Source organism: Trematomus bernacchii, unplaced genomic scaffold (genome assembly GCF_902827165.1).
Source record: "Trematomus bernacchii unplaced genomic scaffold, fTreBer1.1, whole genome shotgun sequence".
NCBI lineage: Eukaryota > Metazoa > Chordata > Actinopteri > Perciformes > Nototheniidae > Trematomus > Trematomus bernacchii.
Genome location: NW_022987648.1, coordinates 10117237 through 10144378, shown reverse-complemented (window position 1 = coordinate 10144378; position 27142 = coordinate 10117237). Strand labels below are relative to the sequence as shown.

The 27142-nt window shown below is 43.0% G+C and overlaps 1 protein-coding gene and 1 long non-coding RNA gene across 4 annotated transcripts in view; one reads left to right on the top strand and one right to left on the bottom strand.

Moving 5' to 3' along the window:
- The window catches only part of adarb1b (adenosine deaminase RNA specific B1b), a 152628-nt gene extending 145332 nt beyond the window's left edge, over positions 1-7296 (top strand). For all 3 annotated transcript variants that reach the window (XM_034134363.1, XM_034134364.1, XM_034134362.1), the window contains exon 12: positions 4415-7296. In XM_034134363.1, coding sequence (XP_033990254.1) covers positions 4415-4591 — 177 coding nt within the window. In that variant the 3' untranslated portion in view covers positions 4592-7296. The remainder of the gene's footprint in view (positions 1-4414) is intronic.
- A 7138-nt stretch (positions 7297-14434) lies between these two features.
- Positions 14435-18322, bottom strand: LOC117485844. Its single transcript, XR_004556246.1, has 3 exons — positions 18195-18322; positions 16190-16363; positions 14435-15223 (listed from the first exon to the last, which is right to left on the bottom strand). It is a non-coding gene; the product is annotated as an uncharacterized LOC117485844 (long non-coding RNA).
- Between the last annotated feature and the right edge of the window lie 8820 nt (positions 18323-27142).

The window sequence follows — 27142 nt, the reverse complement described above, 5'->3', positions numbered from 1 at the left end:
CTGATGCCAGGTGCCCTCTGCCTCAGTGCAGGGTCACTGACGAACTGCTCTGTAAGGCCTACGACGCAGCGGCACGCATGGGTCGTATCGGGAACTCTCTCTCCCATCTAATGCTGGCCGCCTCCGCCTCTCTGCAGCAGGCTCCGGCTGAGCCTTCTTTGCTGGGCCTCAGTGACGCTTCACTGCAGGCCTTTGCCCTAATGACTAGGGAATTGGGACGAGTTATGTCCCTACTGGTGCAGACTCGACGCCAGGTTTGGCTGGCTCAGTCACCACTAACGGAGACATGTAGGAGTGTCCTCCACGGCGTGCCGGTCGAACCAGGGGAGCTGTTTGGAGCAGCTGCCCTGGCGGCACTAGAGCGTGCTGCCCAAGCTAGACAGACCAGGCAGCAGCTCTCGGGTCTACGTAGGCCTGTGCCTACTCCCAGCAGGCCCAGGGGCCCCTCTAGCAGCCGCACTCTGCCACTGGCTTTCAGTGGTGGTCTGCGGAGGTCCCAGCGGTCTACTCAACCGCCTCCTAATGACTTTCGTGCCCCCGGTCGCCAGCCCTCTAGGCAGCCCCGTGCCCCACAGCCTTACCGCCGCCCCCCAAGGGGTCGGGGGGCTAGGCCCTGAAGTCCCTGGGCCGGTCGTCGGCTGCTTTTCCCAGCAGCAGCTCAGCTACTGGGCTGCCTGTACTACCGACCCTTGGGTGGTTTCCACCCTAACCCAGGGATACGAATTGCAGTTTCGACGCCGGCCCCTAGCCTTCGGCCGGGTCAAGATGACAGTTGTCAGCGACCTGGCGAAGGCCTTAGCTCTGGCCCAAGAGCTGTCCGTCCTCTTGGCCAAGGGCGCAATCGAGCCAGTGGACCCCCTGCTTCAGTCCGGGGGGTTCTACTCGGCGTACTTTCTGGTGAGCAAGAAAGTCGGCGGATTTCGTCCAGTACTGGACCTCAGAGGAATCAACAGATTCCTGAGGGTGCTGCCCTTCCACATGCTGACCACAGCAGACACCCTCCGTGTTGTCACACAGGGGGAGTGGTTCACAACCGTGGACTTGAGGGACGCCTACTTCCACGTGCCGATTGCGTCCCACCACCGGAAGTTCCTGAGGTTTACCTTTCAGGACCAGCATTATCAGTTCCGGGTACTTCCCTTCGGTCTCTCCCTCTCTCCAAGGGTGTTTACCAGGGTCGTGGCGGCAGCTCTCGCACCCCTGCAGGCACAGGGCATGAAGGTCCTGCCGTACCTAGACGACTGGCTGGTTTGTGCGCCGTCCCGGTCCCAAGTGGCCCAGGATACGGCGCGCCTCTTATGTCACGTAGCCCGGTTGGGCCTGACAGTAAACACCGGGAAGAGCTGCCTGGTCCCCTCCCAACGGGTCACTTACCTGGGGTTGGTCCTAGATTCGGTCGCCATGAGGGCCTGCCTAACACCTCGTCGTGTGGACGACATTTCCCACCTTCTCCCCATCTTCAGGCTGGGCAAGAATGTGCCTTACATTCAGTTCCTCCGGCTCTTGGGCAGACTGACGGCTGCCTCAGCCGTTGTGCCCTTAGGTCTGCTGTCGCTGCGCCCTATGCAGATATGGCTGAACAGCCTTCACTTGGACGCCAAGTGGCACAGGCACAGGAGGGTCAGGGTGTCGCGCCAGTGCCTTCACTCTCTGTCACGCTGGAGAAACAGGGCCTATCTTCTGATGGGAGCGCCCATGGGCGCCATCCCATCCCGCCGGGAGACTGTCACTGTAGATGCATGTCTCTCAGGGTGGGGTGCGGTGTGGCAGGGCAGGACTGTTAAGGGTCTGTGGTCCGCCCAGAAAGGTGCATATCACATCAACGTGCTAGAGCTTCGCGCTGTGCTGCTTGCGCTCAGGCACTTCTTACCCCAACTGACGGACAGGCATGTGCTTGTTCGTTCGGACAACATGTCCGTGGTTTCCCAGATCAACCACCAGGGGGGCACCAGGTCCGCACAGCTGCTCCGGGTTTCACAGAGCCTCTTGTCTTGGGCGTCTCCCCGCTTGGCCAGCCTGCGGGCAGTCTTTCTACCAGGGGACCAAAATCAGGTGGCAGATTTCCTCTCTCGGCACAAACCTCCACCAGGGGAGTGGAGGCTTCACCCAGAAGTGGTGGAGACAATCTGGAGCCTTTTCGGCAGGGCCGAGGTGGACCTCTTTGCCTCGGAGGAGTCGAGGCACTGCTCCCTCTGGTTCTCCTGGGCAGAGGTGACCAGCCCAATGGGGCAGGACGCTCTGGCACACGACTGGCCAGACAGTCTCCTGTACGCCTTCCAGCCGCAGACGCTTCAGAGGGTCCTTACTCAGGGGCACAGGCTCCTTCTGGTCGCCCCCCGCTGGCCGGGGAGAGTTTGGTTCCCGCTGCTACGCAGTCTCTGCTGCGGCCCACCATGGCGCCTCCCCGACAGGAAGGACCTTCTGTCACAGCTCAGGGGTCAGATCTGGCATCCCGACCCTCACCGCCTCCAGCTCTGGGCTTGGCCTCTGCGGGGCCCAACCCACTGTTGAGCGCTTTTTCGGCATCGGTCAGGGAAACTATCCTGAATGCCAGAGCACCATCCACTCGAGCACAGTATGAGTGCAAATGGAAGCTCTTCTCCCACTGGTGTTTGGGTAAGGCTGAGAATCCGGGGCATTGCTCTGTGGCCACCATTCTGGAGTTCCTGCAGTCCCTTCTGGATAGTGGACGTTCTCACTCCACTTTGAAGGTATATACGGCTGCTATCTCTGCCCAGCATGTCGGGGTCGACGGCGCCACGGTGGGGCGCCACAGGTCGGTGTCCCTCTTCCTGAGAGGGGCCTTACGGCAGCGTCCCCCTAGTAACCCGAGGGCTCCGGCTTAGGACATGCCCCTAGTGCTAGATGCCCTATCATCTCCTCCCTTCGAGCCCCTGGCCCAGGTGGGGCTTAAGTGGCTGTCCTTGAAGGCAGCATTTCTGCTTGCCATAACCTCTGGGAAGCGAGTTGGGGAGTTGCATGCCCTCTCCGTGAGCGATACATGCCTGAGGTGGAACTCCGATGGCTCGGGTGTTGCCCTCTGGCCGAATGTGGCGTTCCTGCCCAAGGTGCTTCCAGTTGCCCACTCCAATCGGCCCATCCAGCTGGCACGCTTTAACGTCCCACAGGAGAGCCGCACGCCCGAGTTGCTGTGACCTGTGCGTGCCCTGAGAGCGTATGTCGATGCTACGGCCTGTGTACGGCAGTCAGAGCAGCTCTTCGTTTGCCATGGCGGCATTAGGAAGGGTTGTGCTCTCTCCAAGCAGCGGCTGTCCCACTGGGTTGTTGATATAATCGCACATGCCTATGGGGCCAGTGGCCGCCCCCTGCCATCAGGGGTGAGATGCCACTCTACAAGGAGCGTCTCAACGTCTTGGGCCGCCCTGAGAGGAGTGCCCCTGGAGACCATCTGCGCCGCGGCGTCTTGGGCGTCTTCTGGCACATTCTCCAGGTTCTACCGGGTCAATGTCGCCACTCCCCATCCTTTGGGCGTGGTCCTGTTGCCAAGCTCCGCTGCTTCCAGCTAGGTGAGTATTTGGTTTCTTCATGACATGGTTGGTATAAGTCATCCAGTGCTAAAAGCACCGCCTCTGGCGGTCAGTAGGGACGAAATAGAACGATAGTTGCGTCTGTAACTACGGTTCTATGAGTCCCGGATGACCGCCAGAGTTTCCTGTCACTCAGAATTCTTGTGTGCTCGCGAGAAGATTGGCTGATGACACTGGCTGATGTAGCCGGTGTCACATGGGTCACAGGTGACTTTGTTGTTATTGGTACTCGTACTGCTCATGCGCACGATGGACATATCCAGTGCTAAAAGCACCGCCTCTGGCGGTCATCCGGGACTCATAGAACCGTAGTTACAGACGTAACTATTGGTTGTAAACCTATAAGAAGTAGATGATATCACAACTACTTCACCCATTGGTTTATTGTCTACAGTTCTGAAGCCTAGAGTTGAGTCGCCATCTTGTTTTTTTGGTACCAGGAGTGACAAGAGAGAGTTCTAAGTACAACTGAACACATTTTTAGGCAACTGAAATAACTATTAACTTTAATGAACTGAAAAGGGTTGAAGTTCTAAGACAAACACAAAGACAACACCATGTGATAGCTACCCGTTATTCAAAAGTAACCATGTTGCTTTATCATCAAATTACTTATTTTATTAGATCAAATTATCTCAAATGAAAATCCTGCTAAATTGAAGAATACATAAAACTAGCAATCGAGACAATAAAATCATTAGGAAAATGTTCACTGAGGTGATAAATCAAGTGAAAAGTAGGATAATTTGTTCATAGACTTCTATACATTAGACTTTGTTGCGGTTTAGGGCCAGTTGCAAACCTGAGCTTGATGTACTTTTTAAAACTCATCCAGATCTTCACCTCTGTTCCTCTCTTTCTTCCAGCTCTCCTCCGTCTTGTGGGCGAAGGTGCTGAGGCCCATCTCATACCATGATGCCAAGCAGGCAGCCACAGAGTACCACTCTGCAAAGTTGGCGCTCATCAAGGCCTTCCACAAGTCGGGCCTGGGGGCCTGGGTCAAAAAGCCCATCGAGCAAGACCAGTTCGGCCTGAGCTCCTGAGGGAGTCAAGGGACCAACGGATTCCTAAACCCTCCACTCCTTCCCCCCCCCCCCCCCGACCCAGGCCTGAAAGCAAGAGAGCCCCCCTAATACCAACCAGAGACACTTACCTCCGTCCCATGTGTCGGCACGCACGTGCACTTTGTAATCGTGGAAAAAAACGTGCGTAGTTTCACGAACCATCCATCGCTCATTATTCTCATTCCTCAGAAGACCTCGGCCTCGCCCATGTCTTTCCTCATAATATTGTTTGTTGTCCTTTTTTTTTTTTTGATTTTTAACGGATGGTTCCACCTCCTTGTTTTTGAAACTGGAAATGATGTTTTTATGCGGTTGATGTGGAAGTTGAAATTATGCAGTTTTGTCAACTTTTTGCAGTGTAGCCAGTTCAGGGTAGCCTAAGAAAACGGGATCTTTTCTTAACTAAAAGACCAACGTGTATGGACCACGGGAAAAAACGTGCTAAAATGAATGACAAACTTTAATTTAAGGATGCATAAAATCTTCAGGATGTAAATGCAGTGCTGAAAAGAAAGAGAACATAGTTATATAACGTTTAATGTGTGTTATTTGCTTCCGTTCCTTTAGATGATGTTCTTAGACCCTGTATTAAAAATGTTCCAAAATATTGTGACCCCTGTTTGATTCACTGACTGGAACACACAGGCTAGCAGTTTAGCACTCTTTTTTTTTTATTCCTTTTTTGTCTCGTTGAATTTGTGCATAAGTTATTTTCTGTCACACTCATCTCATACTTGAACAATGGTGGGGGTCTCCACTCCTCCCCTGGCCTGGGTCTTTGGGACGAGCTTTGGGAGGCGCTGCACGTTGTATTTTTTCCATGATCTAAGCCATGGCTTTGCATGGGAACTGAACTGGGAGGCCTACGGAGCAGAAACCCCCGCGGCGGAGAGCCCGTGCGCCCCAGCAGTGAATGATTTCTGAATGAATGCCAGCATCTTCCTCCACAGGCAGCTTTGAATCTCTATCGTCTCTATTTTCTAGATTTCCTGTGATTGTTTGTCTGTTTTCGGAAGGACGGGGACTTTTTTGTTTTTGTTTCTTAAAATTGGGCATTTGAGGATTGGGGATGATACTGCAGTGAAAACAGTGAAAAGCAGACCTTGTGGCAGGGTAGGTAAACTCTTAAAAGATGATCTTTGTGCTGTAGTGCCACATACGGGACGCCACATTATACCAGTCTGTAGTGAAAGGCTGAAATGCAAACATGTGTCAGGATTGGAGAGATTATGCTTCTATCTGCTCGATTTACAACCAAATGTGTCACAGTGTGATGTCATTCTTCTCTTCTACATCTACGGGACGGGAGCACGTTAGTAGTTCAAAGAAGTCCTTCGCCCTGAGTGCATAAATGTATTTTAAACTCTGGACATACTTACCAAGTAACTGCGGTCAATTCCTATTCCCAGCTGTAGGAAATGTATGTATGTACGTGTGTGCAATCTACAGTATGTGTGACGTCTTCAAGCATACTCTGTGGAATGAATCTTCACCAAAGATGATGTCCATTTGTGTTTCCTGCCCATCCTTACTTTTTTTAAATCACTGTTTTTGTATATCTGCTGAAAAATGTACCTTTTGCGAGAAAAACTGTGTATAACATTCGATATTTTGGGGGAAATGAAATTTGCCCGGCTTCTTTAGTGCATCTGTCGCGTGTATAGTGTGACCTGCGATCATTATTGCTGCAGTGTAGTAATCTCTGTATATAAGGAGCAACACAAATGGTTCCCTGTACAATCAGCTCATCCTGAAAAAAAATGACCCTGTTGCTGCGGGGGGGTTGTGAAGATGTTAAAAGTATTCGTGGTTGTGTGTGTCACCGGGCACCGTAACAGCATGGCACTAACACTGCCGGGGTTAACAGGCTTCATCCCCATTGTAGCCACCGGAAAAAATATATATGCACTGTAAGGTGTCTCAGCTACAAGTGGCATCCACAAGCTGGCACGTGTGATGTCATAAGTGTTTTTTACTTGGATTTCAGTCAGTATTAGGAAAGCAGGAAGTAGAAAAAACTGGATTGTAGAATATTTTTTTTATCCAAAGCCCCCTCCCCTTTTAGGACATATAGTCCCAAACCAGAGTCACAAGCAATACTCCTGATGTCTCCTTTAATGTCACCGTATCACAAACAGGAGTTCCCCCTTTTCCCACTCACTTTTTCTTTCTCCCTCCCCTCCCCCAAAGACTGCCTGCTTTTAGATTCTTTTTTTTTGTACTGCACTAAAAGATGTCAAATGATGATGTCATGATGAAAACCCATCCCCGTTTCCGGATTATGGATGGCAACTATCACACAACGAAAACTGCTTCTGCTTAATAACCCCTTTGTGAATCCCCGATGATGGTCAGTGCCCCCCCCCCTACACCCCCCACCCCTCTTTGGCCCTGCAGCTGCGTCTGTAGTTGTTTTTTTTCTTGTTTTTTATTTTTTATTTGGTGGTGACTCCGGAGTGGTCGGTGTTTGTCCGCTCAGTGTTTCCTGAAGTCGCCGCTCTCCAGTTGTCCGCTGTGTGAAAAAGTCCACCAACCCACGACCTTGCATGTTACCGACACTGAAGCTGCACCTAGCATGATGACAAACTTTTAAAGGACTCCAGTAGGAAAAAAAAGCGTAAAAAAAAAGAGCTAAAGATAGATATATAAAATGAACAAAAAACAATAAAAGAGTTCTTAGTTTACTTTTGCACATGGTTGGGATTTGTTCTTATCGAGTGTGTGTCTCTGTGTGTGTTAACGTTGTTAAGAATGGAGAAAAAGCATTTACTGAATGCTTTCTGATCAATTAGCTTTTTCTGTGTACTGCATGAAAAGACTGAAAGGATTTGCAGCCTCAACGCAATGCCTTAGGGGCTTTATCACACAAACCTTTCATGTAGATACATACTGTATGAGCGTCATCAGGACAGAGTAAATGCATCCTCTTCCTTAAGATTGCTGAACTAGCTTTTGCTTTGATTGATATGAAGACATCGATGTGTGTATTCTGATACTTAACTCAAGTACAAGCACCTATACAGTACAAGAATGTAAAAGTATTAGCAAAATGTACTTGAAATTCTGTTGGATATGGTTGAAGTAGAGTTCGAATTGATTTTATATATACGCAAATGTAATTTAGCCCAAGTGCTTTCTAACATTAGGGTCAGGCCCCATCCACAAGATTAATTTGAAAGGAAGGGGATAATTAATGTTGCAGAGAACAGGATATACTCTTTATTCCTTTCTTTCTTTTCTCAACAAACATTGAAAAAAGTTCACCTTTCATTAAAGGTAATGCAAGTAGAAAAATAGCATAAACAGCAATTCATTTTATTTGGACCTCAAGAAGTTTAGAGGGTAAATTGTCTCTCTGGTGTTCCTGCTAACATCAGAAACGTCTCGTGCATTTTCCTGCTGCTTCCTTTAATCCAACTCACACAGGGAGTGAAGTCGGGTCATCGAGAGTTTGAGTGTGGTTACAGTACTTTTATAATGTAAAGTTAACGAGTAAAAGAAGGAAAACTAAATGTGATCTGAGAGACATCTGAGAGAAAATGCATGAACATGACCTCACACTTTAATAATGCTGACTCACTATAATGCTACTTAGCATGCTATCCGCGTTTAGCATACTGAACACCAACCTTCAAACGATTCTCAAATTCAATCAATTAAATGGGAACAAGTCTTGAATATTAAAAAGATAGAAATTATGACGGGTATCCAGTCAATAAAGAACATTTTCCAAAATGCAGAGCGAGTGTGTGTTTTCAGCAGATGCCCAAAATATCAATAATAAATCAGGTTTTGCTTCTAACACCAAGCCCCCTTGCTCATTACTCAATTGACATGATGAAAACTCATGAAAAGCAGATTCAAACAGTCGTAACAGAAAATGTTGGAAACTCTCGTCAATAATTCAACACGCATCTGCCGAGTCTTACTCTTGCTGCATAAACATTCATATTGACACATCTATCAGAAGTGCAACATTTTAAAGTTACACCACATTTCATTTACAAACGCCAGACACTGTTTACGTCATATATTCCTTGGGCAGTGTTTAATGAAGAATTCAGATTCTTCAGTTCGGCCACATTCTCATGAAACACTTTTCAGATCTTGGTCGTTTTGTAATGTATATTACTGGTTGAAATATTTTAGTCTTCATATGTCTGGATCGTAGGATAATAGAGAAACAAAACCAACAGATGAGCAGCATCAGCGAAACACTGAATTTCACTTTTTATTGATTGTTTTTCTGATTTTAATTACTGGGTAAATTCATTTCACAGAGAAGGAGACCTCCCTGGATGATTGGGCTCCAGGTAAAAATATCCAGAACTTCTGGATCTAGGAGAGACAACTCGAGCAAACATTATAATCCCAACACAGCTCACAGACCCTCGCAATTCGTTATCTATCGACTATGTCTCAAAACACAGATTTTTAACGTCTAACTGCTTTATTCTGCGTTTATTAACAGGTTTCATTTGTTATGAGAAAGGAAAAGACCTCTGCAGGAAATTCGGCTCACGGTAAAAACTTCCTGACAATGAAAATGAAGTAACTTAAACCAGGAGAAGCTGACTTCAATGACAGGAATATTGGTGAAGACTACAACTCCCATGACCCCACACTCCTTCACAACGACAATTGTTTAATATCAGGTGAGTGGGTTTTACAGCAGATTTAGCAAACTTATGAAAGTGGCGGAAAAATATTGAAGTCATTTCACCTCTTTCTTTATCAGATTTATTTTCTTATGATGCAATAAAGCCACCAAAAAAATATTGACTTCTGCTCTAACTATGATTAGGGCCTGGTCAGAAGATCTTGATGAATTCAGTCAACTTCAGTGGATTATCTGCTACTGTATGATGTTAACTGTGAAACATATTTGAATGACCACATTCCAATAAATACTTCAAACATTTGACTGGCAACCACAGACAGATTTTTATGTTAATATTTTTAATTTGACTATATTTAATTGTATCATTATCAGACATTTTACTTTCACTTCTTAGGTTTATATAAATATTTTGATTTCATTTAATTTTAAAATGAAGCAATTGTCATGAAACCCAATTTTTTGGCAGGATATAATATAAAAATATTCTGAACTGGTTTTAATAATTGAACAACCAGACTCCAGCTTCAGTTCATTATATTGCCATGCTGCAGTTTGAGTGAAACAGAAACCCCATACAGCATTACTGCATTCAAAACAAATGTAAATACAGAGTACAGTAGAGGATGGGGGGGGGGGCTGTGAGTGTGAGCGCGAGGGCAGCAGCCGGTGCCCCTGAGAGAAATGACAAATCATTAGCTCTGGTCCAGGGGGGAAATGGGGGCCACACTCTTTCAAGGCCAACATTTCCATTTCAATTTTGTGCTCAGCAGAGTTGATGTATGTGTCGGACCCCCTGTTGGCCCCCGCTGAAGTGTCTCTGTGACCTTGTGTCTCTGAGAGTCCTGAACACTGATAGCATCAAACCCACAGAGACACAGGAGGGGGTATCCGGGTGAGTGTGATATACAGAAACATAAAAGATGTTTCCAGTGAGGGGTACTACTATATATACAGTATTACCTAAAATATAAGATGATTATAATGCTTTATCATTTTGTTAATTGTGCATTATAGACAAAGGCAACATATAAAGTTGCCTAAACCCACTTTTCATAATTATTGTTGAAAACAAAAAAATAAGCAAGATGTAAAGACAAAAAAAGCAAACTAGAAGTAAAAACATGTGTATAAAGATGGAGAAAACGAAATAATACACAACACTGGCAAAACAGTTACCAAAATATCATGATGGGCATCTCCAAATCTGAGGCCATGGTTCTCAGCAAATGGACTGTCCACTCCAAGTAGGGATTGAGTCCTTAACCCAAGTGAAGGAGTTCAAGTATCTCGGGGTCTTGTTCTCCACTGAGGGAACAATGGAGCGTGAGATGGGCCGGAGAATCGGAGCAACTGGAGCGGTATTGCTGTTGCTTTACCGCACCGTTGTGACGAAAACAGAGCTGAGCCAGAAGGCAAAGCTCTCTGTCTACCGGGCCATCTTCATTCCTACCCTCACCGATGGTCACAAAGGATGGTTCATGACCAAAAGTACCAGATCACGGATATAAGCGGCTGAAAAGCGTTTTCTCCGGAGGGTGGCTGGCACCGATAAGGTGAGTATAGTTCCGTCATCCAGGAGGGACTCAGAGTTGAACCGCTGGCCTTAGCGTTGAAAGGAGCCAGTTGAAGTGGTTCGGGCACCTGGTAAGGATGCCACCTGGGAGCCTCCCTAGGGAGGTGTTCCAGGCACGTCCAACTGGGAGGAGACCGAGGGGCAGACCGAGGGGCAGACCCAGGACCAGCCGCAGGGACTATATCTATACGCTGGCCTGGGAGCGCCTCGGAATCCCCCAGTCAGAACTTGTTGATGTGGCCAGGGAAAGGCAAGTTATATCTCACACAGGCTCCGCCCTCTACTGGACTCTATGGGTACTACTCTCAACCATGCAATGCGAGCATTCACACACTGAGTTTGTATAAACGTAGCCGGCCAATCAGGGCGAGCCTACCTGAATATGCGCGCAGGCACACAGTATATAAAGCGGCCACGCCTCCTGATCCTGTCATCCTTTTCTCTTCAGCGAGCAGGACAACACCTCAGAAAAAGTAAAACGTTTGAAAGAAGAAGAAAGAAGTTATCTTCATGGAGTCACCACTTCTAGAGACCCGGGCCTGTCCTTCGTGCCCTGGCTTAATAGCGGGCGCCTATCCCCACCACCTCTGCTTCGAGTGTTTGGGGGACCAGGATATGGCCGAGGCGGTGCCATTCACGTTCGCCATTCCAGCGGGGCGGATGGCTCCGTTTGCCGGGAGGAGGATGACGAGGACTTCTCGTTGTCGGGCACTTCCGGGTCCGGCGTCCATGGAAGTCCACCGCCCAGGTCTGTCCGCCTGGTGATAACCATGGCGGCGGGGCGTGGCAGACCATCTGCTCCCAGCAGGCAGCAGGCTGGGCAGAGAACCTCTGCCCCGCTCGCATAGCATGGTTGAGAGTAGTACCCATAGAGTCCAGTAGGGGGCTCCGCCTGTGCTTATATAACTAGGGTTACAATACGTAACCCCCCGTTTTGGACCCTACTTGAACCTCCACGACCCGACTCGGATATGGATGGATGGATGGATGGACCATGATGGGTAAACTCGTTGAAAAACTGAAGGAAGTTGTAGTCCAGCCTGTTTTCACCACTGTCAAATTCTAAATCAGTTAATGAAATAAGGAAATGAATACCAAATCATATTTTCATAACAGATGTATGAGAGAAGAATGTTCAGTAATGAGCTGCAGTGGACAGATTGAGGCCTGAGGTGCTGAGGAAACAGCTGAAACATGTGTTCACCTTTAGTTCACAGACAGGCACACTTTAATAAATTGTGATTTTTAAACATTTCATGATCACGAGAAAAATTAAAGTTGAAATGTTAAGATTTATGGAATGAAGGAACAATTTCCATTGAATATTTTATAAAGAATGTTCAGACACAGTTGACGTTTTTTTTAAAGAATAATAATACAAAATAAATGTACTTCTTAATATTAAAAAAAAAGAGTGCAGTGCTTTATTTTGTCGATATTTTAATTAAATGTTGTCTCTGTGGATGATTTAATTGAGGATTTCAGTGTTTACATTTTTTTTCTTCTTTATGGACTTATTTGAAAACGTTTTTAATTGTTTCTTCATAAAAAAGAAAAAAATATATAATTATCGTGCATTTTATCGTGCCACGGATCATCATGCTCACATTAATTTTGACATTTAAGATGTTCAGTCCCAAAGGAAATATGAAAATATCCACTTATTCTATTCATGCTGTGGCCTTCGTGTTGGCGCATGAAATTAAAACGTCTTAATAGCTGCAAAACTAATGAGAAAAGATTTAAAATGCCACCAAAGGTCTTTCCTGTAGGTTAATTATTCACAGACCAGTGTCTTTGTTTGTAGTAAAGCACAGATAAACCTGCCTTTGCAGAATAAAAGTGTCTCTTTTCTGTATAATCTGAACCAACAGCACTTTAATCTGGTATTCCTGAGTTTCAAAACCCCCTGCAGTGTAGACGAATTGACTCCTCAGCCAGCTGGTAATTGCTAAAAGCGTCTAACGGATACATTGTCATTTACTTTGAGGTGATGCTAAGTGTGTGAGAGGAGAGGAAGATAGGCTAAGTATAGAGAGGGAGGTGTCAAGAGGAGACGCTTATCTGTGAGCTCAGGCCTTCCTTTGTCAGGCGCCTCCTTTCTGATGAAGACTCTTTGAACCTGACAGAATAATTAAAATGCACAGGAGGAAAAAGCTGACATTTGCATTTTGACCTTTTTGATTTACGTGGCGAAAATTGCTCCGCAGTTTCCTCCAGAACGCATTATAATATCAATGTGCCCTGGTGTATGTGTGCGTGAAGCCTTTAAGTTTGTGTTTAAAAGTGCATAGGTTGTGTATGCATACAGGCGAGGGGAAATATGAGCGTGTGGGAAGGAATAAAAGAATAGATTTATGGCAAATTACCCGGGCCATCTCTTCATTAAGGAGCTGTTTTCCTGTAAGTGGACTCTATTTGAATAGCTAGATTGTCCAAGCAGTGTGCAAACGAGGACTAATAGCTCTGTGCCCTTGTCACACACCGCGCTGTCACCAAAGTCAAACTGAAGAATCTTAGGCCCCGGCCACACAAGGACAATAACGGTCGTATCTGCTACAGTTCACTATCAGATAGACGGTTCGGCCACACGAGGCCGACATGGAAACGCAGAAAACGATAACGGGTCCCTAGGTGGGTAGATCTGCAAACGAAACGCTCTGGGGGGGCAAACGGCTCCGTGTTTACGCCTATACGATCATTTCCTGATAACGTTGAAGCAATAGCCCCGCCTCGCCCCGCCTCTCCTGCTCAGAGATCAGCTGCTGGGCTCTCAGAAGAGGGGGAGGAAAAGAGTGGCTCCGTTTTTTATTCTTATATTATTATATAGAGTCGTTATCAATTTGTTTTAAAGCTCAATAAATAACAAAGAAGACCTTTGACCGGCACTTTTCTAATTTTGTCCGGAAGATTTCAACTTTAACGGACATGAAAAAAATACTAACTGAAACTCTGCTGCACGGTCCCATCGTCCCTCGGAAGAGGCGGAGAGGTGGGTGTTTTTCATCTGCTAGTGGAGTACCGGAGAGATTTACAGCAGGAGCAAACGCTTGCCTCGGGGAGGGAGAAAAAGAGCCAGAGCGTCCACAGTGGAGAATAAACAGAAGGGCAACCATGGCAACCATGCGCGGGAAGTCTTCTTCGCTGCTTTTGTGGCAGGACTACAGCGCCACTTACAGGCCTGGCATATGTACTACAGCGTCTCCAGCGCTTTCGAGCGGTCTCGTGTGAACGGACACGTTTCTGGTGCCTGTTGCGTGTGGACGGAAGACTTTTTTGATATCGATTTCGGTCCGTTTGCGTTATCGTCCTCGTGTGGCTCCAGCCTTAACGTAACAGCTCCGCGGACGTAACGGCTCCACGGATTGGTCCATTTGGACCAATGGGTCCATTTGGGTATGGGCACGTCACTGTACCCAGGAAGAAAAAGAGAAATGTCCAACGAGGCGTTCTGGGGCAGCATAGACAGGTCTTTTCTGTGTTCGAATTTTACTCGCTACAGGATGTACTTTGAGGGTTTGTGACTTTGCAGACCGTTTACATGCAGAAAAACCTTCATAACACACAAGGGGGCGGGTAATAACCGGAAAAGCATGACTTGGGACCTTTAATAGTTTGCATTCCCCATCCCTTCTTGTTTTTGTATTTAATGCTCTCAAATTACATAATCAAAATGCTTGATTGTTTGGAGCAGAACATATTATTTATATACAATATTGTGGTAGCAAATGTTAAAATGTATCCTCTTCATCATAATCATCAGTCATATAATACATATGTTATTATAGAGTTTGACAGTCATAAACACACATTACAGGTAATTGGACATAAAGATATGCGATAACAATACAAATAATAACACTCATTTGGATTTGTGATCCTTTGTGAAATATTAACATTAAGTCACATTTTAATGAATGTTGGAGTGTTCAAGGAAGTATTTCAGTCAAGTTTCTAGCAATTTAAGTTGTGCATTCTGAATTTAAACTTCTTATTTTACGGAGAGTCAAAAAGCCTGCAGATGCTACAAAAACATGTACCCTTAAAATGTGCATAAATATTTCTTAAAATATCTGCTGAAATGAAAATACACTTTCAAGAGTGCATTTAAATGCTGAAATGCTCAATGAAAGACGTGAGCTTTATCCTCAATTTTCACTGCTTTCAGTCCTGAGCTGGTGAAGGAGAATATTTGGTGATTTATATAACATTTGTGGCAAAGATTTTATTTAATCGTTTATTTGAACCGGGACAGTGCACATCGATGAACACTTTAAAACAAAAACAATGCTTACAAGTGTAAATGAGCCGGATTTTTTGCTTTAAGCTAATTTCCATCCGCAGTCCCCTCACAACACATGCTTTTACACCAGTATTTCCGGGCAACCTGTCCGGGTGTTTTTTCGAACAAGTCAGCCTGAAAGAAACCAAGAGAAAACCTTTTTAAAACACCAGTGATGGAAGAACTACCCGCATCCTTTTACTTAAAGGGGAACTCCACCGATTTCCCAAAGCTAGGTCTGAATAATGGTGGCGGAGAGTAATAATGCATATTTAAAAACAACTGTCTAGTGTCTTTGTGTCCCCAGATGGAGCTGCGGGAAGTCAGATATATATTGAAAACAACAAACTAGCACCTGAACCCAGACCTAACTTTTGAAGATCAAGTTGCATTGTGGGTAATAAAGGTGCCAGATGAGAAAAATTAGTGTATGGCCTAGTAAGAAAAATACAAGAATTCCTGCTTTGTTCAGCACAAATATGATAATGCAAAAGGACTGCAGTGAGGAAATGGTGAGTACTCTTTTAAAGTACCAAAACTAGAATGTAATAGCACTTATTTACAAAAGTCATGCATTAAAATAAAAGTACAAAAGTAGTAACAATTGTTTAATTTGGGAAATAACTCATAAGATGACAGATTTTTTTTTCTCACACAGTAATAAGGTTGGTAACCACTGTGTTTAATAAATATATTTTTTACAGGTTAAATCTTAATATGAAAAGTAATTACATTAGGCTAAAAACTACATAACTCTAAAACAGCCAAAAACTGTTTAACTTTAATCTGTTAGTACATTATTTAAAGTTATTTGGGCATTGAGTAAGAGAGACAAAGAAAAAACAAAAATACAGAAATGTTTTATGGAGCCCTGGATTATTTACACAATATTATCCTATGTGTATTTTTAATATGAGCAATATTTCCTGTTTTTATATCACGGATATGGTTGATACTGGTATATTGTTACACTTTTACTCTGGCGTGTAATGGAGAAGATAATTTAAAGGAGAAGTAACCCTTTGAATGAAAGATATATGAAAACTAATCGTTAACATCAGGTGGAAAGCCAACACTGAACCATCTGGATCAGATACTTACACACGCCTGCAGGGCATCAGCCTTGCCGATCAGATCATCTAATAATCTGTCCTCTCTCTCCAGCACTTTGCTGATGTCATCTGTCAGAATAACTTTAACCTCGTTCACCTGACTCTGAACCTGGTCCATTTTAGCAGCCGAGCCAGAGGCCCGGGGCTGAGAGCGTGTGTCAGCCTGGGGAAAAGGAGGGGAAATTATTCTATTTTTAGTCTCCAAAAAAACTTCACAAAAGCTACACAAAAACCCAAACATAGGGGCAACAATCTATGTAGTAGAGCTGGGTGATATGAAAACAAAAAAGGGTTGACCATTGATGCTTTCACAATATGATTACACTGGGAATTCTGATAAATAAACATCAGTTATGTGGATTTATTGATGAATTGGTTAAAGGCAAATAGTAGAACCGCTATAACAGTCTGATACATATAGATAATAACATCACTTTACTGTAATGCAGCCAGGAAAAGACAACACTTCACGACAAATCTAAGACGGTGCCTAGTCTCCTATCAGGATATCGATATATTTTCCATTTATTGCCCAGTTCTACTCTGCAGTCACATTTTTAAATGACCAAACCTCACTTCCTGTTACTGAGTGGACAGGTGAGGGTGCTGTCAGGTATTACAGAGGCCTGTGACTGTCACATGAAAAACCTAAATACTATTTTTATAAAGCAAACCTGCATAACACATTTTATTACTTGTACAGACAAATAGAAGATACGTTTAACCTCTTAAGCCCTGAGCCTGTTTTTCAGGTCTCAGGCTCGAAAATGACATTCCCAGAACAAATGACCATATCTTCCCTTCTAAAAGGGTTAAATTAATAATCTTTATTCTCAAAGTAATGATAAACCTGTGAGTTGGATGTAGAAAAGTCAGAATCAATATAGATGTTTTTTTATTTTAAAGAAAATTCAGATTTTACATAGTAAAAAACTATAAATTATAGTGTCCGTCCAAAAATTATTTTTTACTTATAGTGAAAACTACCCTTGGATGATGAGTTAGTAGACTAAAAGCTTTAGGAATCCAAAGTACAACATATAATAAGTACCCTGTATCAAGATTGATGCAAAACAAGTGGAATTTGACCTTTTTAGAGAGATTTAGCCAAAAAAACCCACTTCTGGGGTCATTTGGGTGGATTTGACCTATCTCTGGCCCCCCTTGCTCAATTTTGATGAATGAAATCTCTTTATAACCGCTAGAGCCAATGGAATCGAGGGAAAGTTATATACACACCAAAACGTTAACAAATAAGGAGTGAGAGTGACGCGTTACCAAAACCGGAAGCTGCATACACTCTGGTGGCTACCATTAGCAGCTAACTTTTCCGCTCCAATTTTTACATAAAAATGGAATTATGGATTATAAATAATTTCTTCAAAGGCACAGGTACATTATCAACCTATGGATCAACAGTTGTAGCATTTTCTTTTTTCGTTTTAATGCCATTGAACACGTCTTTTGACCTAATTGACAGCTACGGTGAGACGATCTGCCGTAAAAGCTCCGTAAAGGTACGTGTTGTGATGTCTGTGTTTGCTTCCCCTGTCGCAAATTCGGATCGCTCAGTGATGATACTATACCTAAATAATCTGTGGAGTCTCAGCTTTAATCGGATATATTGTATGTGCAGCTACGATAAGTAATAAGGGTATCTTTATCTTGAATTGTGTGCCGCAGTGCGTTAGAATGTTTTCGCTCAGGGGTCATTTAGACGCTTCTTATGAGACTTGTGTTTTGTTTTGGTAAAAATGGTTCATATCTTCAGTTAGCTGAGATTCTTCCCGTTAATCTGGTGCTACACATTAATAGTTTCATAAATGTTAAGAAGCCTGAGACATTGTCTCGAAAATAAAACGGTGGGAGGGGTCCAATGGGGGGACCGCCGTGCTTAAGAGGTTAATTGATATGAAGACGAAAAACAATTAGTGATCTATGACAAATGTAAACAATATTTAACTAAAGTCATTGTATAAAAAAGGAGAATTTACCATAGCAGCCCTCTGTTTCAGTCCCAACTAACAACTACACAAAAAGTAAAGCTTCCACAAAGTCCTGTTATCCAGTCCTGGCAGTATAATAAACAAATGCAGATATGTTCCTCTTGTGACAGAATGAGTCACAGTCAGAGCTCAACAAATGTCTGCACGCACAACTGATGATCACATCCTGAACATGCAGCACTTTCATTTCCCGCTTCTCATGAACTCTGCTACTCCTCTTTCAGGAATAACTTTTGACTATTTCAGACTGTTAAACCACACATGTAAAAAAACGGTACCACTTTACAATAAGACTACCCTTATAAAGGGTTTACGAATAGTTTGTAATTAATTTATTAATTAGGTTGTGAACACTTTATAAATCATTAATACGCTTTTATAAGACATGATAAACAGGGCACCTGTGACCGGATGCTTGCCAAATAGTCAGCCCACATTTATCTGTACTGCTAAGCCTTATATTGGCTACTTAGCTTACTTCGTCTTCTTCATCAGCCAGCATCCTTGGTGTCTGTTGTTCACTGAGTTGATTCCCCCCCTTCCATCTTGATGTTCTTGGCATCTCTTATGACCATTTATTAATGAGTTACTAACATTTATAACTGCCAAAAGGGAGCCTTATTGTAAAGTGTGAAACACATCACCATCTATTGATGAGTCACTAACATTTATAACTACTGAAAGGGTGCGTTGTTTTAAAGTTTAATACACATGTCCATTTATGAATGAGTTATAACATTCACGCTTACCTAATACACATTTTTCACATGAAATGCAAAGTAAGATGCAAAAGAGCCAAGCAAAACATTTTATTCACATATGAAGAAAATTAGGACTCAAAGTAATGACTGTTTAGTATGACTGATACACATATTTAAACATAAAAGCTTTTCTCAGACATAAATGAAAGACTTGGTAAGACATAATGGTACTCAGACTGGAAAGGCTTTGTGTATATCCTTGAACAAGCGTCCAAGCAGTCCATCAGGGTGAGCAGCGCCAAGCCAAGATGACCATTCAAGAACCTTGAGGTGTTCCTCCAACAAACTCTCTGTACGGTTTCCTCTCTGTCAACGGACATGTCCTTTGACGATCGACCTAGCTCTTTCTATATGTTGGGTATGACTGCCAGTCTGGGGGTTCACCAACCACCTGCTGTGGTTTATGGTGTAGTGGTTGTACCCCATGTTATTCAGCACTCTCCTGTATGTCCTCCACTCATCACTAATAATGCTACTTCCTGACTTAACATGCCGTCCAATCAGAGGGACAAGGGGGCATCTTGATCGTTTCTCCTCTAGTTTCAACACTAGTCTCCGCATTTTGTCTTTAACTCCCACCATTCCGAAGACCCATTTCTTCCTTCTCCAGGTATGTCCAAAGCGTCCACGACGTGCATACTAACACAAAATAAATCATAACATCATCTTAGTTAACAACAAAATGCACACAAATTACATACAAATTGTTGCACATCCTGTTTCAAAATGCCATACTTGTGTATTAGGTGAATTGTATAACATAATTTAAGGATCATTGTACAGTAATGGTCCATATTGATTTTAAAAAATATATATATTCCCATTTACAAGAAAGCCCAGTCTATAACTGCCGAACATAGGAACTGGGTACAGTACCTTCTCCCGGACACAAATACTCAAATAAAATAGTTTATTGGTGTTACCAATGCTTACTATTTATTTGATGCCAATTTGGTAATACAATTAATAAAAAGAATAAGGTTTGGGTTTGTTCTTCAGATATGACTGTGACGTTAACGTGTAAGCTCAATAATGAACTCCAGCTCAACCAACCATATTGTAATATCTAACTAATCATCTTGAAATACGACATTAATATTTGTAATATACACACATCTTATTGTGAGGTTTATTTCACATACACTACGCTATTCTTCAACACTACTTTGACGTTAGCTTGTCTACATACTCGAGCATAGCGAATTTAAATTATCCTTATCAATGCATAAAGTTACCTACCTAATAAAATAGTTCTCGAACTAACAAGGATGACCTTATTTTACCAACCTCAAACAGAAGCCGTTTGTTCTACAGTATTATCCCACTTAATGCTTAACACTTCTCTATTACGTTTTAATTTGGAGGCTACGATTAGCATTGTTAGCACAGATGTAGCTACCACTTGCTTACTACATGCTAACCCAAGCCTTAACATTCATTAACGTTAGCTGACTAAAAACATAAGCAACACATAAATAAAGTACTCGAATTTCACTTACCGTAAAACTGCATTCATGCATCGTCTTTTTTAAACTTTGGAACGAGTCACAATAGTACGATATAAGCATGAAGAATAGTCCACAAGGCACCAGCACAACAAACACAGCCGAGTTCAAGTTATGTTCCCGGGATGAGTTGAGTAGGCAGAGTCCCTGTAGCTTCATGGAGCTGCTAGCAGAGCAGAAAGCTAATGGCAGCAGTCACTGGACAGAGCTGTCACTCAATGTGACCATGGCCTAATTTATGCATAACTTTAAGGCTTAATATAACTTAAACAAATTATAAATGGTTGTAACTCATTAATAAATGGGAATGTGTTTTACACTCTACAAGGCTCCCTTTTGGCAGTTATACATGTTAGTAACTCATAAATAAATGGTCATAAAGAGATGCCAAGAAACATCAAGATGGAAGGCGGGGAGAATCAACTCGTGTCTGGCCAAAGGGCTTTCAGCAGAGAGATATTTGCAAGGCAATAAAGGGGTGAGGTAATAAATGTTGGTAATAAATCTTGCCGTGGTGGAAGAAATATTCAGATCATTTACTTAAGGAAAAGTAACAACACTATTCTGTTAAAATACTCCATTAAAATGGATTATTATTACTGATGTGTTAATGTGTAGCATTTCAGTGTTGGTTAGTTGAGGTTGAGCTCATTTGAATGATATTAAAGTTGTATTATATAGGCTGTTTGGTAGCTTATTCTTTAACGATGCATTGCATACTGCTCCTTATATGTTTTGTGTTGGAAAGTCAGATCAATTTAGATATTGAGCAGGTCAAGAAAGGCCTTGATAGGACTTTGTTCGTACTGTGGATACTTCCCTGATAAAGAGGATCTGGACATGAGTCATGCAAACTGAACATTGGGAGTGTGCTGCACTTTGGCTAAATACTAATACTAAAGAAACAGTGTGGGTATATGTTTGCTTGAAGTCAAATAAAAAGATATACATTAGTCTTTAATGTACTATAACCTTAAATAATCCAGGTTACTTGGACAAGCTGTGCAGTATGCGAGTAGTAAAGGACATTACATCATGCTGGCTGCACCTTTTATAAGTAATCAAAGTTTTCATGGACTTTGTACAGTTGAAGATATCATAAGTCGAAAGAAAATGCACAATACAAATACAGGGGATAGACACAACAACACAGTCACATGTACACTGTAATGCATTTTATTACAATAGACATGCAATTGTCATACTTATGAGAAGTTTATGATGATGTTTTAGACTAAACAGAGGTCTTTATTCTGCTATAGGAAGTTTAAGGGTTCCTGATTAGTTTTTAATGTGACTTATTTGAGGACAGAACTCCACTTGGTGCTATCAGTGCTAATCATAGCATCATGATACCTTGCGTGAAATACAATAACAATACCTTTTGTTTATTAAGCTCATTTCCAAGTTATAAAAGACACTTTTGAATTAAAAAGTGTCAGAATCAATATAGATGTTTTTTATTTTAAAGAAAATTCAGATTTTACATAGTAAAAAACTGTAAATTATAGTGTCTGTCCAAAAATTCTTTTTTACAGATAGTGAAAACTACCCTTGGATGATGGGTTAGTAGACTAAAAGCTTTAGGAATCCAAAGTACAACATATAATAAGTACCCTGTATCAAGATTGATGCAAAACAAGTGACATTTGACCTTTTGAGAGGTTTAGCCAAAACCACTCCACCTCTGAGGTGATTTGGGTGAAAATGTTTTTTTTTCCATATCTCTGGCCCCCCTTACTCGATTTTGATGGTTGACACCTCTTTCTGACCGTTAGAGCCAATAGAATTGAAGGGGGAGTCCCCCACACACACACGTTGTGAAGAGAAGAGGTGGGGGCTTCGCGCATGTAATTTTCCATCAGAGTCGACCTATCTCTAGCTCTGACATTTGGAAACGAAAAAGCAGTTTTATTGCTTATGGATTATCAGAAATAATTTCAAAGAGTACACAGACACATTGGATTAACCTATGGATTAACTGCAGCATCGTTTTTTTATCGTTTTAATGCCATTGAAGACCAGTTTTGACCAAGGTAAGCCATGTTAGCGTTTCTAGCTACCTAGCTCCACATGTTCTGATGTACGCTTTCGTTTATAGCGTCGCAAATGTTTATCACTGAGTGTTGAGGTTTTTTACACAGATTCTGTGTCTCCAGGAGATGCTAATTGATGAGTTGGCTGTGCATCTAGGATCAGTAATAAGGGAGTTATGAGTGAGTTTAGGTGCCGTTTTAAGTTACATTTTTTCGCTCGTGGCTAATTCAGAGGCTGAGTGTTAGCATTGTGGGTTTTTTTTGGATTTCTTTTTTTTAAAAGATCAGTTAGCTGAGTTTCTTCCCGTTACATGGATATAAAACATTCATAGTTTATTAAATATTAAGATTCCTTAGACGTTGTTTCCTGCAAATGACGCGTTTATCCGCCCGGTACCGGGGGGGGCGGTGCTTAACAGGTTAAAACGATGTGTGGGCGTGGCATAGTGCTGAAGCCACGCCCACAACTAGTTTGAATTGTCCAAGTCCAGCCCCCTTATCAATACTGTATATCATTTCCAAACCCCCTACATATTTGCAAACTTTTTGAGCAAGCTCCCCAAAATGCCATCAAGTTTTTAAATAATACTAATAATTCACAAGTTTCAATAGGTCCTTTACTCTGATTTTGCTGTTTTTTGTGTCTTCAAAATAAAAAAAGATGCAGCAATGAAATTCGGGCATGACATCCGGTTATCCCTGACATCTATGAGAGTTGAAGGAGCTCGGCGTCCTCTATTGTTGGAGCTTTTAGTGTGGCATTACATCCCTCTTCACCACCCTGGGGATGATGAGCGCCCAAACCCGACCCCATCGTCTTTGTTTGTGCACAATTCACCTCCTGTATATGGTCCAATGCATTGATGCAAGACAAACTGGTAATACTAATACTGTCCTTATTTACCCCGTAACACCAGGACAGGAGCCCATCAGTTTTTAACTACAGCAAACTTTAACTTTGTTAATGAGGTGGTTTGTCACTTTTTTGGCAGTTTAGGAGTTATATAAAAAATGATTTACAACTTGTAATCACATGTGTCTATAATGGACATTGTTTTAATATTTCATTTTAAAGTAACAATATCAGGAATATAACAAAAAACCCTAACCTACAGTATTATTTTTTTTTATTTATTGACTCAAAATCTCTTATCCATGGGCCTACCCGGAAAAAACAGAAAAGTTGACTTGATTAATTAATTAAATGTATTATGTCAAAACATTTCACATAGTATTAGGTTAGTTTAAAGCAATACCTTTAAGTTTAAATAAAAATGATTAGGTTCAACTTAATATTATTGCTTTCAACTAACCTACTGTAATTGTCAAGTTTCCTGGGCTTTTTGTGTATATTCCCCACTTGAAAGGGATGAGGCGTCTACTGGACTTTGGGAACAGGATTTCACTCCAGTGACACAGCTTCTTTTCAATACTTTTTATTTGTATTTAGAAGTTCACTTTATGAAGCACTTTATGCAGCTTTAAGCAGGTGAAAAACCTTTGAAAACAAGAGAACATTTTAGAATTTGTAAGTTTATCACATAAATCATGTAAATAAAGCAGATTCTTTTAACTTGACTTTTTACTGGAAATGTTAACAAATCAAATGTATTTATTTTTAAACAAGAAACTATTATTTCCTCCTTTAACAGAGGTATTCAATGAAATTAAACAAGACTTCACTATCAATGCTTTTAAAATCAAATGAATTCTTTATAACAAGACATTAATTATTTCTAAACAAGAAAGCTTCTTTCCTCCTTTAACAGAGGTATTCAATGAATTAAAAACTTCACTATTAACGCTTCTACTAAATTCAATATATTATTTTAACAAGAAAGATTATTTCCTCCCCTTTTTAGCAGGAATCTTCAGTGGAATAAATTAACAGGATTGTATTAGAAGGTTTTTAGTAAATCAAAATGTCTACTTTCTAAGATAAATAAACAGAGCGTCTAAGCTCTGAATGTGCCGCACAATTAACGCACCACATTGAAACCACACATGTAAACAATGCTGCGCAGAGTTCTAACAAACACGTGGAACACACGCAAACAATTTAACAGAACATTCACTAGCGGCTATGCGGAGCTCTCACAGCATGATGGATGTGATCTTACCGGCTGCCTGTCCTGACTCGGTAGAAATGCCTCCCGTCTACACGCTTCCGTCTACCAGGATCGCACACAGCAACTATTTAAAAACCTTCTTGAGGATGCAGCACTGGGCTCTGTGATTAGGGTGATTGCACCCAGCTTGCCAGAGGAGGCAAGACTGCGATCATTACACACCTGTTGTCTATCCCTTTCAATTGGTGATTTGTATTTAAATGAAACATATTTGTAGCTCTAATGATTTAATTTCTGATTAAAATCAAGTTATTTTATTATTGATATGTATCCATATATTATTTTTCTACTACTTGTACTGTAATCTGTTTTTTATTTTATATTTTTTAAAGCCTTAGGCTCTGTTTGACTTTACACCTCCCACTCGATCTTCCCGTTTCTTTTGGAACACTGGGAGATCGCTTGCTTTGAGGCAAACAATAAACCCCAGTCACTCTTTCTGTTCTTCAGCAGGTAACAAAACGACCAGCCGCCGGACGTCTCTGTGCAGAATGGTGGCAGGGATCTTTTCGCTTCCCCTCTTAGAGGTTAGATTTAGTGTCTTCTGCTGGGCTCTTGTCACAGGGACAGGATAGCTTGGGAAAATCCGGACGTTGACATCTCTCACTATCCCTTTGCTGTCCGGGTTGGTATTGATGACTCTCCCCAGCTTAAACTGACCTCTTAGCGCGTTCTGGTCACACAGCCAGACTATGTCTCCAACAGTGACATTTCTCTGCGAAGTGTGCCATTTGTTCCTGACAAAAAGGTTCGGACCAGCCAGCTGGCTCCAGCTCCGCCAGAATGTGGCTACCTCTTCTTGCATTGCTCGGAGTCTCTTGTAGGGATAGCTTGAGAAGTCGAGCGTCCTGAAGTCCCCGCTTTGAGATCCTCGGCCCAGGAGAAGAGTATTTGGGGTGACATAGCGGATAAAGTCTTCTCTGCTCTGTACTCTGGCATCGATCGGGCGCTCATTTGCCAAGTTAGCCGCTATGCTAAGGGTTGTTTGAAACTCACTACAGCTGAGCCCAGCTCCCCCTCCAAGACTCTGGAGTGCCCTCTTCACAGTCTTTACAGCAGCTTCTGCGGCACCATTCCTGTGTGGCGAGTCAGCCGGATGGATTTTCCACATCCATTCCATTTCCTGCTGCTGTCTCTTCCAGGGCAACTTTGTTTTGGCCGTTTAGGAACCTGTATAGCTCTTCCAAGATCGGCTTTGCTCCAATGAAGTTGGTTCCTGGGTCTGACCAGATTTTCTTTGGGTGCCCTCTGATTGCAGTAAATCTTTGATATGCTATGAGGAACCCTTCAGTTGACACTGTGCTTACTAGCTCTGTGTGGATTGCTCTGCTGGCCATGCAACAGAAGACAACTCCCCAGACCTTCAGTGTTGTTCTTTTCTTGACATCGTCTTTCACATGATAGGGTCCAAAGAGGTCTACTGTTGTAAACTCAAATGGACAGGCAGGCTCTGTTCTTTCTGTTGGCAGATCTCCCATAATTTGTTGACATATCTTTGCTTTGGCTTTTCTGCAGTTTATGCAGCCATCAACAACCTTTTGAGCAAGATTTCTTCCCCTTATGACCCATGCCTTCTTTCTCACTTTAAGCAAGGTTCCAGCCACGCCATCGTGTCCAGCATTGTGCGCCTCTCGAGTCAGCAACATCGACACCCAGGAATCATAAGGTAGGATGGGAACACCACTTTTATCTTCTTTGAACCCTTGGAATCTGCCTCCACAAAGCAAAAGCCCAGAGATGTTGTCCCTGAAGACTACGAGTCTGTCTGTGGTGGTGTTTGAGAATGATACACCTGCTTGGGCTGACAGTAAAATGTCTCGCAGGGCATCTTCTCGCTCCTTTACAGAGATGACTCCCGAAGAGGATACCGCCTCCCACTTTTCACAGATTGACTGGGTTTGATGAACTTTTTTGCTGCCCTCCAGATCCATGCAACTGTCTTAACCAATCGGCTCAGCACATTGAACTGCTTGACATCCACCAGGTTCTGTTTAGCTGACCCTGCAGGTGGTCTCCTCTCTGCTTGGATTGGGTTCTGCTTTTGCGGTGGTTCCTGTTTCTCTGCCTTGGCCCTCGTTAGTGCAGCAACGAATGCCTTCTTTTGCAGCCTGTTGATGCCTTCTCTGGCAGTGTCAGCAAGGTTCCTTGCAGATTTGATTGGCCACTCGTTCGCTGGCAAGTTCAGAAACTTTGGCCCATTTTGCCACTCTGATTTTCGTCCAGGTCTTGAGGGCTTGCTCCTCTGGTGATTATGTCAGCGATGTTGTATGGACCAGGAATCCACCACCAGTCAAATATGTTTGAGTTGTTTGGTGTCTGGGCTTGGATTTCCTCCTGTAGAAGGTTTTGACCAAGTCGCATCTTTTTCCTTCTCCTGGAAACGTTTATTCCAACCATGATATGGAGTTTGTCCTCTTCCACCATGTAGCCCAAGCCTAGCACCTTATTATTCTCCTCACACATTTGGTTTGGTAGAATCATGGTCGTCCTCTGATCCGATTCCAA